Genomic DNA, 18,766 nt, shown 5'->3' on the forward strand with positions numbered 1-18,766 from the left:
ACATATTCAATTGCAATTTTAAAATCGTATACGTATTTTAGCATATTTTAAAATCGCATACATATTTTAAAATTGCGATTTTAAATATAAACGTAATTTTCATGCACGTAAACATAGCTAACAACTTAGAAAATATTTAAAATCATTTTACTTTAACGTTCTTTTTCATCTCTAATTATCTCAAAGATATGGGTTCGGCCCAGTTTCCTAAAATATTTTGTGTATACATATGACAAGCAAGATAAATAAAAAATGCAAGATAAAAAGTTAAATTCGAGGTATACTCTTATCGCGCGCGTATCATGTATATCTGTTATATCTGTCAGTTAACAAGAAAAGAAATGATTATAATTCTCGAAAATTTAACGAGTTCAGCGTAATTAAACAGTTCGATTCTTTAATAACTTACAAACGTATTATTTGGGCCTCGCCTCGGATTCCACTGCAATATTGATTCACATTGACTAATGATTATACGCGGGCCATGTAACTTGCGACACACATAAGTAAAAATAAAATTATCTGTAAGTCAAATTACAAAATATGATGTGTTACCCGCCTTGAAAACGTGTGAATATAAATAAACGATGCGGAATCAGTTCAGTTTTATTTATGTTGTAGAAATTGCACTGTTAATTGAAAATCTTTTTGTATGCATTTTTACATTGCAAATCAGGTGTTTGTTGCACAAATCTCTAGCCCTTATTCCAGATGACTAGAAATCCTTGAAAAGCCGCAAACGTTTTATTAGCTCGCGGACTCATCACATTTTTATGATTTGTAACCGCAATCTTAATAGTCCGAGGAAATTGTATAAACTTCTTCCTTTCATGTCACAGATTTGTTCTAGCTCAATGAAATTGATGACAAGGACAAATCATTATTACACTGACCCTGGTTACTGTAACCGCAATAGCATCCTATCATGATGTTTAGCAAATATTAGGAACTTCTAAGAAGCCGCAAACGTTTTATTTGATTGCGGACTCGTCACTTTTTTTATTCTAACTGCAAATATTAAAAATTTCTAAGAAACTTTCAATATAATATGTTTATATTAGTCATATTTAATTCAAAATAATTATCACAACACTATTTACTCTTTCATGACATAATTCACGTTGTAAAATTGTGTCATATAGTATAACAGATTTATAAACTAATGCATTTTTTTAAATTACTTCTCTGATTACTTCTCTCAGCATACATATTTTACTGACCACTGAGTTTATTATCGTACGCATACCACATCAGAAGATGGTTTCAGCCGTGCATAATAGCGATTAGTCTTCACACCAAACGCTCGCGCGTGAAGATCACATCGTAAATCACTTTCTTCGAGAAAAAAAAAAGTGCAACCAATTTCATAAATATGTATTCAAAGAACGTGTCTTACGGAATAATAATAACAAAAATAAAAATTTCGATATTTTAGCGACTCTGCCACGTGGCATAACGAGCGAAATTCTTGCAATTAATTACTTTGCTCGCGAAATTTATCAAGATGATTTATCACCACCTATCAAAATCACCGTCATTATCATCATCGACGACAACGTTGTCGTCATCATTATCGTTGTCGCTGACGCTGTCGTCGTAGTTATCATACCGCGACAATGAATCGGAACGGCCATGGGGCGCGGTGGCATTCGCGTTCATTCGCTGACGAAATTGACATTGATCCAGTCTCGGTGGATCCCTGAAATGAAGGGTCGCTGCGAGAGGAGGTGGACCGGGTTGACATTGGACGTTCGTGGTGGCCGATGGTCGATTGCGCCATAAGCCGTCGCGCTTGTACGTACGCTCGCAAACTCTCATTGTGCTCGTACCTGCGGCGGTACTTGTGCAGGTGAGACAACGGGCGCGTACACCGACCGCCCGGGTGATTTAAAGGCTGTCACATGCAACATCTGCCAATGCAAACGCACCACTCAAGGTTGACGATCCCCACCCGAGACACGCGGCTGGGCTTTTTCATTAGTTATAATTTACTATAAAACGGCAAAACGGCCGAGATACCTTTAGACTTTTCACGCTACGGATGTAAGCACGTGCGCGGGCCCGAAATTTCGCGACAAAACAAGTTTACCGATTGGCACGGATTACTTACCGGCAACCGCACGGCATGGACGGTTACGCAAGAACGAGATACATTTTTGTGCTATTTTTATGCCTGGGCTGCTGTTATGCATTGCCTCGTGTGGTAAGTTTAAATAATCAATTATATAGATGGCTTACGTTTATGATCGAGAAGACGCTAATAAAAGTAGCAATAATATCCTGTTTTCATTAGTCTAAATTTACATTTAAACAACTCGACAGAACCATAATATAAGAGTCAATAAGATATTAACGTATAACGGAACAAGATGTTAACATATAACATATATTAACATAATTAATTTGAACAAATCATTAATTTTTAATTATATTCTTTTTATAATTATATCAAGTATCTCAAGCTTTATATATTCATGTACTACGTGTTATATATTTATGTATTATGTCAGTCAAATTAATTAAAAAATAATTTAAAAACTACTTGCTTAATCATTAATAAAGAATAGGTTAAGTTTTTTAATATATTTTATTTAATATCTTTTAATACTTTTTAATATCTTATTTTTGTTTTCTCTAAATTTCTGCAGAAACGCAAACAGTTAAAAAATGATGCATTTCTTTTCGAAAATGTTATGCACAAAATATCGTTGGAAAATATTTTTGTACGATAATTTCCTAATAGAGAAATAATCATGTATATACACATGGCTTTTTTCATAGCCTTTTTTAATGTCAATTATACATTGATCAGTCTTATTACCTAAATTTGCGGAAAATAACATGTAGAATTAGTAATCTTGAAATATCTATTTAAATACTCTTTTCTTTATAGATATTGTCGAACAATAGACGGAATTTTCCTACCTCAAATGCTCAAGTGCACTATAACATCACGAATGCTGAAGTTGATTATCGACCGACAATAGACGAGGTGTCCTATGTCGATTTTGATTCGCTTACATTCCCTTCTAAAAAGCCGAATGTTTGCAATGATTGCGGTAAATAAAAGCATTTGAGCTAATGTATCTGATCATCATTTGGGAATCTGTGCAAGAAACATTGGAGACCATTATAAAAATCTTGAATTTTTTACATTCTTATATTGGCTACATTCGGAAACTTCATTCGGGTGCACACTAGCGTCGTTCTGTCCTTGTTCAATTTTTAGTAAGTAACAAAGATAGAACGATGCTGGTGTGCATTCGAGTGAAGTTTCCAAACGCAGCCATTGTAGCAATAATAGATGCAAACAATCATGCATGTTTCAATCTCAATTGATAGAAAAATATACATATATAATAACTTATTCCTACTAAAATAAATAATATAATACATATATTGATTATATATATATATATGCATAAAAGTGTAATAACTGCGATTTAATATTCTTTAAATGTAAATTAATGGAACTAGCTATAAATATAATAAATGTATAAATAGAACACATATTCTATACATAATAGTGTTACAAAATTATTTATAATTATATGGAAGTAAAATTATGCCATTTTCTTCTTTGCACAATTTTACACATGATGTTACGATTTACATAGATTAAATAATAAAAAATTCATTTTCTTTCGTAATCTTGTTTCACTATGTAAATTTGGAAATATTAAAAAGTACACCTGACTATGACTAAATAAGGTTAATAATTCTTTTCAATAGTGCGCAAACTTAATTTATTGTAAATAACTAGGAAGCATGTCGAATAACCTTGCTTCAATCATATTGATTATTAGTTATTCAAGTTATACGTTTGTATTAATGCGTTACAGTTTGCGGGCTTGGGAGAAAGACGAGAATTGTTGGCGGCAATGTGACCAGCGTTTATGATTATCCCTGGTTAGTTAGCATGAGTAAGAAAGGGACATTTTACTGTGCTGGAAGTATAATATCACGAAAGCATATACTTACTGCGGCTCACTGTTTGCAAGGGTACGTGTGAAGCAATTACAAATCGCAGATAATTATAAGTTTGCGGATTATACATATTTAATTCCAGAGTTATGTTATAACATACCTACATTGTTAAAATAATTTTTAGATTTGACATTAGAACCATCAAACTTGTTTTGATGGATAGCGATCGATCCTCAGTAGGCAGCAATGCTATAGTTCGACGTATTAAATCGGCAGTCATTCACGAAAATTTCCATAGTTACACTTTTAATAATGATATTGCAATCATAGAGATGGATGAACCCGTATCTGTGAATGGCATTGTACGAACAGCATGTTTACCAGAAGACAGTAAGTTATTTCCAATACTAATAAAATATACTTTTTTAAAATATCAGTAAGATATGTAGACAGTTTTAGAAAAATTTAATATTTATGTTTCATTGATTGACATGATACATTATAAACTATTACGTACAAGTATGTGTGTGCATGTGAGTATCTACATGTATTGCCATTTTACATGTTTATTTGAGTCATATCTAAATTACGATATTAATAATCTGCAATATAATATTCAATATATACCTACATATAAATATCGCTGTATTCCATGTGTTCCGAGTTCCGATATTCACTGCCAGTACTGAAAATCTATAGTTTGCGTCACGTATACTCTAAATTCAAGTTGAAATTTTAGATAACGCTTTAGATAACGCTTAAAAATTTAGATAACGAGTTCTGTTCCAATAGAATCCGTGTTGATGCAATCGGCCATAGAAGATATTAGAATTATAAAATTACAGACGTGATTGATTACACCGGAGCCATCGCTACCGTAGTCGGATGGGGTCGAACGGGGGAGACCAAGCCGGTAAGTGACGAATTACGAAAGGTTAATCTGCCAATCTTATCGCAAGAGGAATGCGATCAAGCTGGATACGCGAAAAATCGCATCACTGAAAATATGTTTTGTGCCGGCTACATAATACATCCGGAGGGAGCGATAGAAGGACGGGACGCTTGTTTCGTAAGTGTTAACCAGAGTTCAAAATAAATATAAATAATTGATATTTTTTGATAAGAAATACTATATTCGTGAAGAAAAATATACGTGTGTATGTGTGTGTGTAAATTATTTATAATATCAGCAGAAGATTGTCTTTAAGTTTTTATTAATAGAAATTCTAAAATATTCAATATTGTACATAAATTAATATGTAGCTCAATTTTATTATCTCATTATTGTATTAACTATCAATACAGTAAGCTATAATTTAAATCCAATTTCAAAAAATTAAATATATCACCTTTTTTATACTACTCTGTGTGTTTCTACACTGGAAAAAAATTTCTGCATTTTAGTAAATATTAGTTTGCATACAACTGTGACTCCATTTACTAAAATAAAGAAAATTTTCCTCTTTATTAGTACATTTTTTCTCAGTGAATACACATATACTAATAAAAAGAAAAATTTTCTTTATTTTAGTAAATGGAGTCACAGTTGTATGCAAACTGATATTTACTGAAATGCAGAAAATTTTTTTTCTCAGTGTATATATATATATATATATATATATATTACTTTTATTTTTATTTTTATTTTAAGGGCGATAGCGGTGGCCCTTTACATGTTAAAGGAATTTATGGACAGCTCGAAGTAGTAGGTATGTATAAATGTATAGTAGTAGGGAATAATAAACTAAAATTTTATTTTACTTGTAACTTTAAATTTTTTAAATTTAATTTTAAAACTAAAATAATTTTTTTCTCTATAGTTAAACAGAGAAATGCATTTCTCTGATATAACAGCTAAATAAAGTATAATATAAGTCAATCGTAGAAAAATGGAGCGTGGAGCCGTAACAAGGTGTTGGTGTTCATATATTCTATACTTAAGTAAAGAATTAACGAATTGTAATGTACACGCTGTACATATACATGTATTCCAACTTAATAGACTGCGCGCCGATTATTTGTCGGACTTGAAACGCAGCTATCTTGGAACATTAATACCCTTCCCTCCCCGGAATTAAATCGACAGGATTTAATTATTTAAAAAACTGTAAAGAATTTATTGCGAAAAATATTACCTCAGCCAGGATTCGAACCTGGAACCTCCCTCATTCCGTGAAGGGTGTCGTACTAATTCGACTACCGAGGCATGTGGTAATATTTATCGCAATAACCGGTTATTAATAATAAACTTGAAGAAACGCATATCTATGCCCGCGTATATAAATATAATAGTAAAGGCTCATAAGATTAGAAATCAATCGTAGAAAAATGGAGCGTTGAGCCGTAACAAGGTGTTTGTGTTCATATATTCTATACTTAAGTAAAGAATTAACGAATTGTAATGTACACGCTGTACATATACATGTATTTTAACTTAATAGACTGCGCGCCGATTACTTGTCGGACTTGAAACACCTTGTTACGGCTCCACGCTTCATTTTTCTACGATTGATTTCTAATCTTATGAGCCTTTCTATAGAAAAATGCAGCGTGGAGCCGTAACAAGGTGTTTCAAGTCCGACAAGTAATCGGCGCGCAGTCTATTAAGTTAAAATACATGTATATGTACAGCGTGTACATTACAAATATTACAATTCGTTAATTCTTTACTTAAGTATAGAATATATGAACACCAACACCTTGTTACGGTTCCACGCTCCATTTTTCTACGATTTATTTCTAATCTTATGAGTCTTTACTATTATATATATAATATAAGTATGTTTTTCCATTTATTCAGGTATCGTTTCTTGGGGACGTGGATGTGGAAGACCCAATTTTCCTGGAATATTTACTAAATTGACGAATTACATCGGATGGCTTAAAGATCACTTAGATGACGAATGTGTTTGTCCTCCACCACATCGACAATAAAATAAATTTGTTACCTATTGTTATGTTGATATGTATCGCGCGGATGTAATTGTCAGAAGAATAGTAAGTGTAATTTTATTTCAATATTTATTTGATCATTAAGTTTACGAAAGGAATAGAAAATAATAGAGAATAAAATGTTGTCGTTCTTTTAATTTCATACTTCAGTTTAATTATAAATATGTAATTTATCTTATATGTCTAAAAATGTCTTTATATTTTACAAGTTTTTCGTATTAGATACTGTATAAACATATAAAAATTATGTCCAACTATTTTTCTATAGAATAATCATAATACATTATTGTACATTTTCGTGCTATTAATTTATTATAACTATTAATATATACATACACACATATATATAAATATATATAATGTTACATGCATCTAGTCCAATGTATATAATAAAATATTTATGTACTGCGATATTAATTGTGCTACAAATGTCTTGTAAAGTAAGAAAATGTGTAATAAGGAAAACGTAATTAATTTTTATTTCTTCAATGTATTGTACATAAAAGTGTCAGAATTACAAATAATCTATTATAAAATCAGTAGTTCAAAAGACATCTTGTATGTTCGCTCCCCTCCTTTCCTCTTCTTCTTATCCTATATAACTCTATTTAAATAAAAAAAAACTTGTAAAACAATTTAATGTAGGAGCTCTAAATTGCACGTGTTCCTTTTAATGTAGGGGTTACTATTTTATAGTTATTATTGCTATAATATTAGTAAATATAACCTTACACTGAGAAAAAAATAGTTGCAGTTATCAAAACTTCACTATTTTTAATTGTCCTTATCGGATTACCACAGTGTGAGGTCTGTAATTTCTTTTGATGTTAGGTTTTTTTTACCTTTATCGAGAAGAAATGTCATGTTGTATCATTGTCGAGAGATTAAAATTTTCAAAACACATCTTCTTTACTACAAGTGTTTACTACAGTGGTTTACTACAATTCTAAAAATTATTTGTAAAGAAACTTTTACTATATAATAATAGTTCATATTCACATTATAATAAAAGTTCTCGAATATTATTATTGCATAACAACACCATGTTATATGAATATTATACCAAATATGTATATACTTGTTTATTTATCACTTTACACCTTATATGTTTTCACTTCATATGTTATATAAATATAACATACAATATACTCTCTAAATCTGAATCAGTGAATAGTCACTGATATCAGTGATTATTCACTGATTCACAGTACTATACACTGATTCAGATTTAGAGAGTATCTAAAGCGGGGCATACCAGAGCGACATGCGATACATATCGTGAGACAATTTTTCTGCACATCAAAGTGATAAGATATTTATCATTTGTTGTGGTACAGTCGCGATAAATTTTTTAAGTAAATAAGACGTAGTTACGGCTTACTCTTGAGATAAAGAAAAAGAAAATATTGGGTACATCCCTAGAATTTTCATAATGTGCATCATAGTTCTGCAATGGTGTCAAAAGAGCTTGCAACGGATTTCCACGCAAGGCCCATAATGTCACATTCTTGCTGTGCCCTCTTAATATATAAACATGGATGTTTTTCAATTGCTTTTATAAATGTAATTAACAATGGGTCTCCCTTCATCCTTGCACTACGGGACATCGTGCTGGACGATTTGTTAAATAAAAATTAATCACATGAGACATGTACATGCTACTTATTTTAGGCGGGCCGCATACCCGAGCGACGTGCGATAAATATCTTATAAAATCTTGAAAGAAACTGTTGTATACTTTAAACATTAGTGCTGATCTACAACCTTGCTTTAAAGGGTATTTAAGCTCTAAGCCGTAAGAAATTGACCAATCACAGTGGAATGTGAGGAGAATACTCGACTGTGATTGGTCAATTTCTTACGGCTTAGAGCTTAAATACCCTTTAAAGCAAGGTTGTAGACCAGCACTTAAAGAACGAAAGTTGTATATTTTAAACATAAAATAAGGAGCCTGGTAAAATACGGTATAGTATCTATATTCGTAAATCGAAAAGAATAAGAGAACTCTCTTTTCACTCTTTTTGCGGATACACGATCGGTCTCGCTGTTGCATGAACTTGGCGCGAGATAATCGTGTCTCTTGGGTTGCATTCGGGGAGTGCGCTATATCAGTGCTATTGCATCATTCTATCTTTATCGCTCATTAGGTGTAGAGGATAGAATAAGCAAATAGCGCTAATAGCGCGCAACCCCGAATTCAGCCTTAATCACAAAGTAAGATAAGAGAAGACAAGGTGCAAAAAAATGCAGCATGAATGGCATAACGGTCTTATTTTATCTTGCGCACTATTAGCGCCATTCGCTTATTCTATCATTGTTTTACACCTAATGACCGATAAGGATAGAATGATGCAATAGCGCTAATAATGCACAAACACGATCACCTCGCGCCAAAAGTTTATGCAACAGCGAGGCCGATCGTGTATCCGCAAAAAAGCGAGAGTTCTCTTATTCTTTTCGATTTACAAATACACTATACCGTATTTTATCAGGCTTCTTATATAATGTTTAAAATGTACAACCTTTGTTCTTTAATGTTTAAAATAAACAACAGTTTTTTTTTCAAAGATTTATTCCCATTTAATGTTATTTTCTATAATATCAAATCTTTTGTAGATAGAATATACAACAGTTTTTTTTGCAAGGAATTAAATTTAATATATACAATAGCTTCTTCCAGGGATTTAAAGTATACAATAATTTTGTCCAATTATTTTTATGTATGACAGTATTTTTCATATGCAACAATGTTCCGACAGGCGCGTGTACTTGATGCTTGATGCCTTTTTTGTACCTTAAAAAAAAAGAGTTTTAAAAAGATATGATTTCATTTGACGTGAGTTATTAATTTCCCGGAAAACAAAGTTGTTGGGCATCCCCTCTTGATACCGTGAAGTATATAAGCTTGCTCAGATATCAGCGCAGCACATTGCACATTAAATCACAGTGCTGAAGTGAGGAAAGTCAAAGATGGGAAGTCCAAAAGACTACATTGCATCTAACGAAGTACAAAAGTGTAAAATATTGTCTATAATCGACGAGTTTAGTGAAGATTTAAAGGATGTACATGGAAAGTGTATGGACATTGGTTGTGGTCCTGGAGATACAACAAAAGAATTTGTGTTGCCAAATCTTGGCTCAGATGCACAAATCATTGGTAAAAGAATAATAAATTATAGAAATGTAATAACAAATCAACATTATAAATAATTATTTAATTCTCTGATTTCGCGTTTCGTGAAGGTACGGATATTTCGGAGAGCATGATCAAATATGCGAATAAAACATTTAATGACAAAAAACGGCTCCACTTCGAAGTATTGGATATTCAAACTAAAAATCTGCCTGAGAAATATATTTCTGAATTTAATCATATATTTTCGTTTCACACTTTGCAATGGTGCAATGACATTCGGTAAGCAAGATATTATATAAAATATAATTAAAATTAAAATGTATTTCAACCCTTGTTGATAAAATAAGCCTTATCACTAAACTTTTTAAACAATGTAAATTAATTTTTTCTTGCAAACATATTGTGCATGTGTGCTTCACTTTTTGAATAAAGCAAGTATTTTAAATTTATGCACACGATATTATTTTACATTTTGACGTTTTTGTTGTTCATAATATTTCTTCACACACACATTTCTATAATATATGATAATATAATAGCATAATTTAAAAAATGCATTTGAAAAATATACTATTGACAAATATTTTAATAAAAGTATGTGTTTTAAAAAAATTAATTACATTTATTTGTTTTATTTAACAGACAAGCCTTTAGGAATATATATCAAATGCTACAACCCAATGGAACTATACTTTTGTACATAGTAGCATCTCATGATGTATGTGAAGTTCTCAGAATTGTGGAGCGGGACATCCGCTTTGCACAATATATACCGGTATATAAATTATTAAATTTTAATTGATATTTGATTTGCTTTCTCATTATTTATTTTTATTACATGTTTTATTACTTTGTAATTTTTGCACTATAATTGTTGCACAAATAAATTGTTAATTATTATTTTTATGTTTATATAGGATACGATAAAAAACATTTTTCCATTTCAAGATTCAAACAATGCTCGCAAAGACTTAAAAGAATTACTTCAAGGTATCGGATTTACAATTCACCATTGCAGTCTTCGGGAGACGAGCTATTCTGAAGAAAAATCGAGACAGTTTTTGAGTAAGTTATATTAAAAATATGCAAGAAGTAATAATTTTACGTTATAAGATTATTAATACTTTAAAGAATTTCCTTTTTGCTATTTTATTTATTAAAATTATAATGTAACATTAATATTATTATAAATTATATATACGTTAATTTGATAATCATACGTATATTTTTTTAACAGAGTCGATAATATCCTTCTTAACATTTCTTGAAGATATGCCACAAGATCTGGCGGAAGAATTCAAGAATACACTTATAAATGAATATGTAAGAAGAAAAATTAAATATAAATCAATATATAATAATAAGGAACTTACATTAGATTTATATAAAGGGTTATTAGTTTATGCACAAAAGATATAGTAGTCTATAACAATTGCATAAACATATATGCAGTCATAGAATAAAAAATCTATAGAAAACATTAGAATTTTTGTAGCACTAATTGTATTAACAGATACTTATGATTAATAAATAATTATTAATTAATAAATAGTTAATAATTTAATCCACATCTTATATCTAGATTGATATATGCATTTGAAATTAAATTTTAAAATATAAAACTTTATATACACGATAATCACAATGTGTATTTGTATGTGTGTGAGAATTTCTTACATATTGTTTGACAAAGAACTTTATAATAAGATTTATACAAATGTAAAATTTAATTTATGTATTATATATTTTTAAAATATTGGGTTGATTTATAAATAAGATCTGTGTTATCAAACTGAATTTTTATATTTAAAAAACGTTAAAACAATATAAGTACTGATTCATAAATGATACACGTATAATTACTTGCAGTGGATAAAATAATTACATACCGTGGGTAATACCGGTTTCTTAGAAAGGACAGATTTTGTATTCAGTAATTATGTACAACAGAACTTATTTATGAATCAAAAATTATAATAACTAATATAAAAATTGATGTAAATTAAAATCGTGTAAAGATAGGGGAGCTTGGGGCACAGTGGCTCAAGGGGCACATTGGATCATTGGTTATAACTACGCGCGACTATCAGTTCTAGAAACTTGCTCTTTAAGCACATAGATTATGGTTTGTGTCACTACTTGTCAAACCAGTGACCGATACGCTACCGATGGGTGTATACGTGTGACAGAGGTCCTGTAGTAAAATAAGTAAAAAACTTTCTTTCAATATTGTATTTGTTTTGTACTTTTGTATTATTTTTGTGTGAATTCTAATATAGTTTAGCATTTTTAGTGTCTTTACAGATTTGTTTACAAGTGCGTGTACGTGAATTCGCTAGATATTTCATACAGACGTTACACGTTAGACGTAAGACAATTTTGCTGCACACAGCGATAAGACATTTATCATTTGTCGTAGTACAGTTGCAATGAGTTCTGTACACATTGTCAAAGCCTGACTCGTATCGCCGTTTATTAATTTGTTGACATTTTCACGAGTCTAATGACATATTTAAATTTACGCAGGCTGAAACATGCGTTTGTAACTATTATTAACAGGTTATTGGGATAAATATTACACACATGCCTCGGTAGTCGAATTGGTACGACGCCCTTCACGGAATGAGGGAGTTTCCAGGTTCGAATCCTGGCTGAGGTAATATTTTTCGCAATAAATTCTTTACAGTTTTTTAAAAAATAATTAAATCGCGTCAATTTAATTCCGGGGAGGGAAGGGTATTAATGTTCCAACGATAGCTGTGTTTCAAGTCCGACAAATAATCGCCGCACAGTTTATTAAGTTAGAATATATGTATATGTATGTTATATACATTGTAATTCGTTACTTCTGTAACTATTAATTTCTTTACTTGCGCACCACGTACCGCGCCTGACTCGTATCGCCGTTTATTAATTTGTTAATATTATAAGTTTATTTACAAGGGAATGTTTGGAACTGTCTCTCACCTATTCTGATGGACTTTGGAAATATTGTAGAGTAGCGAAAAATAACAGACACGTATTTCTTTTTATCGGCTTCGAAGCATGTTTAGAGATTGAAACAACTCCTCGAAAGAAATTCTACGTATTTGATTACGAGTAAATATCTCTGAAACCGTGACGTATATGAAAAAATGTTTTAGACAAAAAGGTTACGGTATTAAGTGATCTCTGTAATCGTGTATTTAGATTTTTTTGATGTCATATTTTTTTAACATACCCCCACCCTTCAATGTTATTTTTGCCAAAATAGCTAAGAGTTGCAAGTAGCTGCATCAATAACGTTATTATCAAAATATATTAGATAAAATCATTTAATATTAAAATATTTGCATAAACGTGCAATAAAGTAAAACCAGGTCAGCGGTTTAAGATGTTTTACTTTCATCGATAAATGTGGGTTAGTGAAACCGTAAAACCGTTACCTGCACTGCGTGATTCTTCCCAAATTAAAGTACACTAAATATTATATAAAAAGAAAAACAATTTTATCTACGGACTCAATAATCTCAAAACAGATTTAATACTGATAAATGTCAAAAGACCACATTATACTTATGCTTTTTCGGTTACCTTATAGTTTATTCTTAATAAACATTATTGGGTCCATAATCTTTTATATATAAATTAAAAATAATGTATTTCTGTGGTTTATGTTATCTTTATGGTTTATACTGTTACTTCAACGAAAGTTATTACTTATTTTCAGTATAATATAATTGTCCAAATTAGTTTATCCCTCACTATCATTGATATGCTTATTTGAGGACATTGTCTGCCTTCTTTTCGTGACATTTTTGCCGTTGAAAGAAACAAATAAAATAATAACTATTTAACTTAAGAAACGAAGAAGGCACCAATATTTTACATTAGATAACAACTAAAGTTTTGTTATAAATGTATTATGGATTATTTCAAAACAGAACTGAAATGAACTGAATGTGTCTTTTTATTATGGTATCTAGCTCTGAGTAATCCTTGCATTTTGAAGAAGAAGAGGGTAGGGAGTTTAAACTAAAAAAATATTATTAGAAAACTTTATATCAAATGCATTTTGATTATTTACAAAATTGATTATCAAGTAGAATTAGTTATTAAGATTGTACCATAAAATTTTGAAAGAATGATATAAAAAGCATTAGTTCATGCAAATATGTATATCTTAAAGATATACATACGTACCTACTTGCATAAACGAATGTTGTTCCCTCGTTAACTCATGTACAATACATATTATATCTTTAGAGTTTAATGGTAATCCAAAATTATTCGAGAAAAACGAGAGAGATTAAGAAAATTGTTAATCACGCATAAGAAACAATATGAAGTGACATTGCGTACGGCGAAAGCTTCCATTGACGTACGTGCTTTCCATTCTTACGTGAAAAGGAAGGACATTATGATTCCAAATTGAGAGAATTCACCACGTTTATGCCACGTGTACTGAATGGGACCGACGATGGTGGCAGGCGCGAGAGTGAAAGAAGAACTTTCTTCGCAACCATAAAGACCGGCTAGCTCTCGGTCGATCAGTTGGACTTCTTTGTGGAGCTACGGTGAAAGCGTGCGCGAGCAACGGTGATCTTCGGCGAAACCAGCATCCGCAGCTTCTCTGTAAAATTCACGAAGGCGAAAAGAACGGCGGGGAAGCCGCTCCGACAGCGGAGAACGAAATCGTGGCCGAATGTTCGTACGGGCTCAATATAATGCATGTCGGTCGTGGAATCCAGCAAAACACGTGGTGTGCGGTGCGCCATCGATGAAAGGAAGAACGCATCCGTGATTCAGAACGATACTTGTGCATTTCGTGAACAACAAATGGGAAAATGCCTTTACTCGTGTCTCGTAGCAAGCTCTCGATCCTAATCTTGATCACGACACTTATAATATCCATACCAATTGAAGGCTATAGATTTCATCGAAAGATTAAAATGGCTCCAGCTACATCTGTGAGTATACTATAACATATAATTAGATCGAGACATCAAAGCAAAGTTAGCTTATAAAGTAAAAGAATATTAGGCTTCTCTTTCCTCTAAAATTTCAATTGTTAAATTTATAGCATGATATATAACAATTATATATTACTAATTTTCATTTGTGACAACAAATATTAACAAAATGTATAATACGATATATATAATCCTTAAAATAACTTTTATCGTGTAACTAACAACAGTATTACATGTTAATAATATCGTTGATAATAATTTAATAATTATTGTAAATCCTAAACAATGCTTTTAATTTCAGAAGTTAACGGGCTTTTATTTAACGATTTTCTGACATTATTTAGCATACAACGACACTATGTTATACAATCTATTTAATGAGATAAGATGTGTGTTTTAAGTAACGGCTGCAATCAATCAAACATCAGAATTAAAAGATTCATGTAAACATTACGTGCACGCAACACTTACGCACATAAGATATTTAGTCAGTATCGAAGATAATTTAACAGCTTAGGCCTTGACCCATTATTCTGATCATGGTTACTTTCTCTCATCGTTTATGTCGTATTTGCAGTGGAAAGTGAGCGCACTTGAATGGCACTAGGTAATTACGTATTTCTTTCAGGAATTTTTTTCGAATAGTTCGCAAATTCGTACCGGAAGGTTTTTATTTGATGAAATATTCGGTATCGACGTTATCGATAATAGTGATTCAGACGAAGATAGGCTCTGCACGTGCGGTAAGAATTCCATTCACAAATTAAATTGTTTTTATCCTTTTTTATCGCGATTACTTTATTAATTTTAAGAAATATTGAAATTTTTTAATATATAATGTACATTTAAATTGTTATATTTCAACTTATGTAACATATTTTCTATTATCTTTTTTACTATAGAAGTAAAAATTGGTTAAATTTATAATTTTAAACAATAAAAATATTTAAATGTTGATATTGGCGTTATAGAATGCGGTTTATCTAATCAAGAGAATCGAATAGTGGGTGGACGTCCTACGCTACCGAATAGATACCCCTGGGTCGCAAGGCTGGTGTACGACGGTCATTTCCACTGTGGTGCTAGTCTGCTCAACAACGATTACGTAATCACCGCTGCCCATTGTGTACGGAAGTATGTCTCTACCCAATAAGTTTATAGATAATACAATGGATAAAACTATAATATATAACTACAATAAAACTGAAATCACAAAATTACTATAAATATTATATGTCATAATTATTATAAATGTTATTAAGTATTTTGCGGAAATTCTGATATAATATAAACTTCAATATTAAAAAAATATATGCGCCTTATTCATATTTTGATCTTATCGAATGTGTGAATTATGACGATTTAATCGATATTTTTATTTTAGTTTGAAACGATCGAAAATTCGAGTGATACTTGGTGATTACGATCAATACGTAAATACTGATGGAGTTGCCGTTATGAGAGCAGTGAGTGTTGTGATACGTCATAGGAATTTCGATATGAATTCCTACAATCATGACGTAGCCTTACTAAAATTACGCAAGCCCGTAAAATTTTCAAAAAAGGTTCGACCAATCTGTTTACCTCAACCAGGTAATACGCACTGAATTAATCAATCGTCGTCTTTTCTAAGATATTAAATATTGTATTTTATACATATTAATGCAGGAACCGATCCTGCCGGAAAAGAAGGGACAGTAGTGGGATGGGGTCGTACTTCGGAAGGAGGCATGTTGCCTGGGAAACTGCAAGAAGCGCAAGTCCCAATATATAGCTTGGCGCAATGCCGAAAAATGAAATATCGAGCGAATCGAATTAGCGATAATATGATTTGCGCCGGTCGAGGTGGCCATGACTCTTGTCAAGGGGACAGTGGCGGTCCTCTTCTCGTTCAAGAAGCCGATAGGCTTGAAATAGCAGGTGAGAGAAACATTTATATTTCGTTATAATAATATATATAATTTTTTAAATAATATTTAATTTATCATTACTAATTAATGTTTTTTATTATTTGAATAAGCATATTGCATAAAGTATATCTCCGGATCGCTTTATATTTACACAAATGTAAAAATTCGCAGAAACCACCTTACTGTACTTATTTCGGAATATTTGTTTTACGTGAAACTTATGTGTGTGTGTGTGTGTGTGTTAAACGTATCTAATAGGTATAGTGTCTTGGGGTGTGGGATGTGGTAGACCAGGTTATCCCGGAGTTTACACGAGAGTTGCCCGATATCTCAAATGGATCCACGCGAACATGAGAGAAGGCTGTTCGTGCGCCAATTGAGGACCTGCTTTCACCTCCGCCTTGTGTACATAAAATTTCACATGTTATAATTGTAATTAATCGGTGCGACGAGCACGTTCTACGTTAACATTCATAAACGTCTTATTTGGGAACTGAATACAATTTTTTATTAAATATAGAATTATTAATAGTTCCTTGTAGATATAGAGGCCATTATTATTGCTGTTAATTAGCTATTGCTTATACATGTAATTGTAAGAAATACATCTTTGTAAGAAAATTTAATTTAAGTAAAATTTAGAACACAACTATGATTAGTTTGCTCCGCACGTTTCTATCACCTACAACTGTACGAATAGCGGTCAAACGTTTCCGGAATAATTAGCAACCAGTAACGGTTCACTGTCGAACCGGGCTAAAGTTGACGCATGCAAATGCACTCCACATGCAATAGCATCTTTGTATGCGCAACTAGTAATTTGTACATAATGGAAGATAGTGTAATTTATGGTAACCAATTACTGATACTGTCTGTTACATGTACATAATACGCGTGTATTTGCATTATAAAATAATATGTACAAATCTGCAAAAGATCAAAAATGTGTTAATAAATACAAAATACTTAGAACAATAAATCACTGCACATTCTATTATTATAAATAATACAGTAATTATAACGTAAAAAATTCTATATACTTGTAAAAATAATTAAAATTACATGGATAAAAAAATCTTATTATGTTACGCTTTATTTGTCTCCGTTTCTAAAATAATCATTATTTAATTGTATTATAATCCAACACTGTATCTGTATGTGTAACACTAAACGCACATATATCTTTGCTACTGTATCTGATATTTGTAAATTTAAGATTAAAATACAATAAGTGTACTATTTTCTATCTCAGCGTAACTGTCTCAGTACGGCAATGTAATTTTACAATAATATTAGCAATAAACAAAGAAAGTTTAAAAAGTGTCGCTACTCTTTCTAAAATTAAATTCCTGTAGTCTTCGTAGAAATGTAAATAGGTGGTCAATAATAACGATGACAAACTTGCTAAACCTGATCCTTCAATCGAAACTAGTTCTAAGGAATAATACGATATTAGTACGATAGCGATCAAAAACTTCATTACAAATTCTAGCCAAAAATGAAAATAACAGGATTTAACGAGTATACTAATAGGACTACTTTTCTTCTTCCAAAACTGGTAGACGAGGTGTTCATTTATAACAATTCGTCCGTGAACTGTGCCTACCAAACGGTACCAAATAACACACCAACCAAATGCGTATAATAAAATAAATGTGCATATAATAAATAAAGATGAGCACTTATTACAATGAGTACGACGTTCTCTTTCTGTACTCTCTTCTATTTCATTATGCATTCACACGATGAATAAGCTGTATTGCAAAATTGCACAAAGATGCTTCAATTAAATTTAATTAAAATTTTAATTAAAAATCATTGTTTTAAGAAGTACGTTAATATTTGGTGTATATCTTTTTTTTAACAAAAAGATCCATTTTTATACTAAA

At 31.3% G+C, this 18,766-nt stretch overlaps 2 protein-coding genes across 2 annotated transcripts; both read left to right on the top strand.

Moving 5' to 3' along the window:
- The first annotated feature begins 1,439 nt into the window (after window positions 1–1,439).
- Window positions 1,440–18,346, top strand: LOC139771676 (transmembrane protease serine 9-like). Its single transcript, XM_071704626.1, has 12 exons — window positions 1,440–2,203; window positions 2,894–3,059; window positions 3,843–4,002; window positions 4,112–4,317; window positions 4,773–4,996; window positions 5,579–5,636; window positions 6,728–6,858; window positions 15,596–15,710; window positions 15,939–16,101; window positions 16,352–16,560; window positions 16,636–16,887; window positions 17,136–18,346. Exons 1-12 carry the CDS (start codon window positions 2,126–2,128, stop codon window positions 17,255–17,257), a joined length of 1,884 nt encoding a protein of 627 aa, XP_071560727.1. The 5' UTR covers window positions 1,440–2,125; the 3' UTR covers window positions 17,258–18,346.
- LOC139771650 (juvenile hormone acid O-methyltransferase-like) lies at window positions 9,821–11,556 on the top strand. The gene is made up of 5 exons (XM_071704582.1): window positions 9,821–10,036; window positions 10,123–10,294; window positions 10,658–10,790; window positions 10,933–11,080; window positions 11,253–11,556. The coding sequence occupies exons 1-5, from the start codon at window positions 9,850–9,852 to the stop codon at window positions 11,432–11,434; spliced, it is 822 nt and encodes a 273-aa protein (XP_071560683.1). The 5' UTR covers window positions 9,821–9,849; the 3' UTR covers window positions 11,435–11,556.
- Window positions 18,347–18,766: the final 420 nt, after the last annotated feature.

The sequence above is a fragment of the Temnothorax nylanderi genome, unplaced genomic scaffold (assembly GCF_030848795.1).
Source record: "Temnothorax nylanderi isolate EJ_2023f unplaced genomic scaffold, tnyl_v1.0 TNYL_tig0042_pilon, whole genome shotgun sequence".
NCBI lineage: Eukaryota > Metazoa > Arthropoda > Insecta > Hymenoptera > Formicidae > Temnothorax > Temnothorax nylanderi.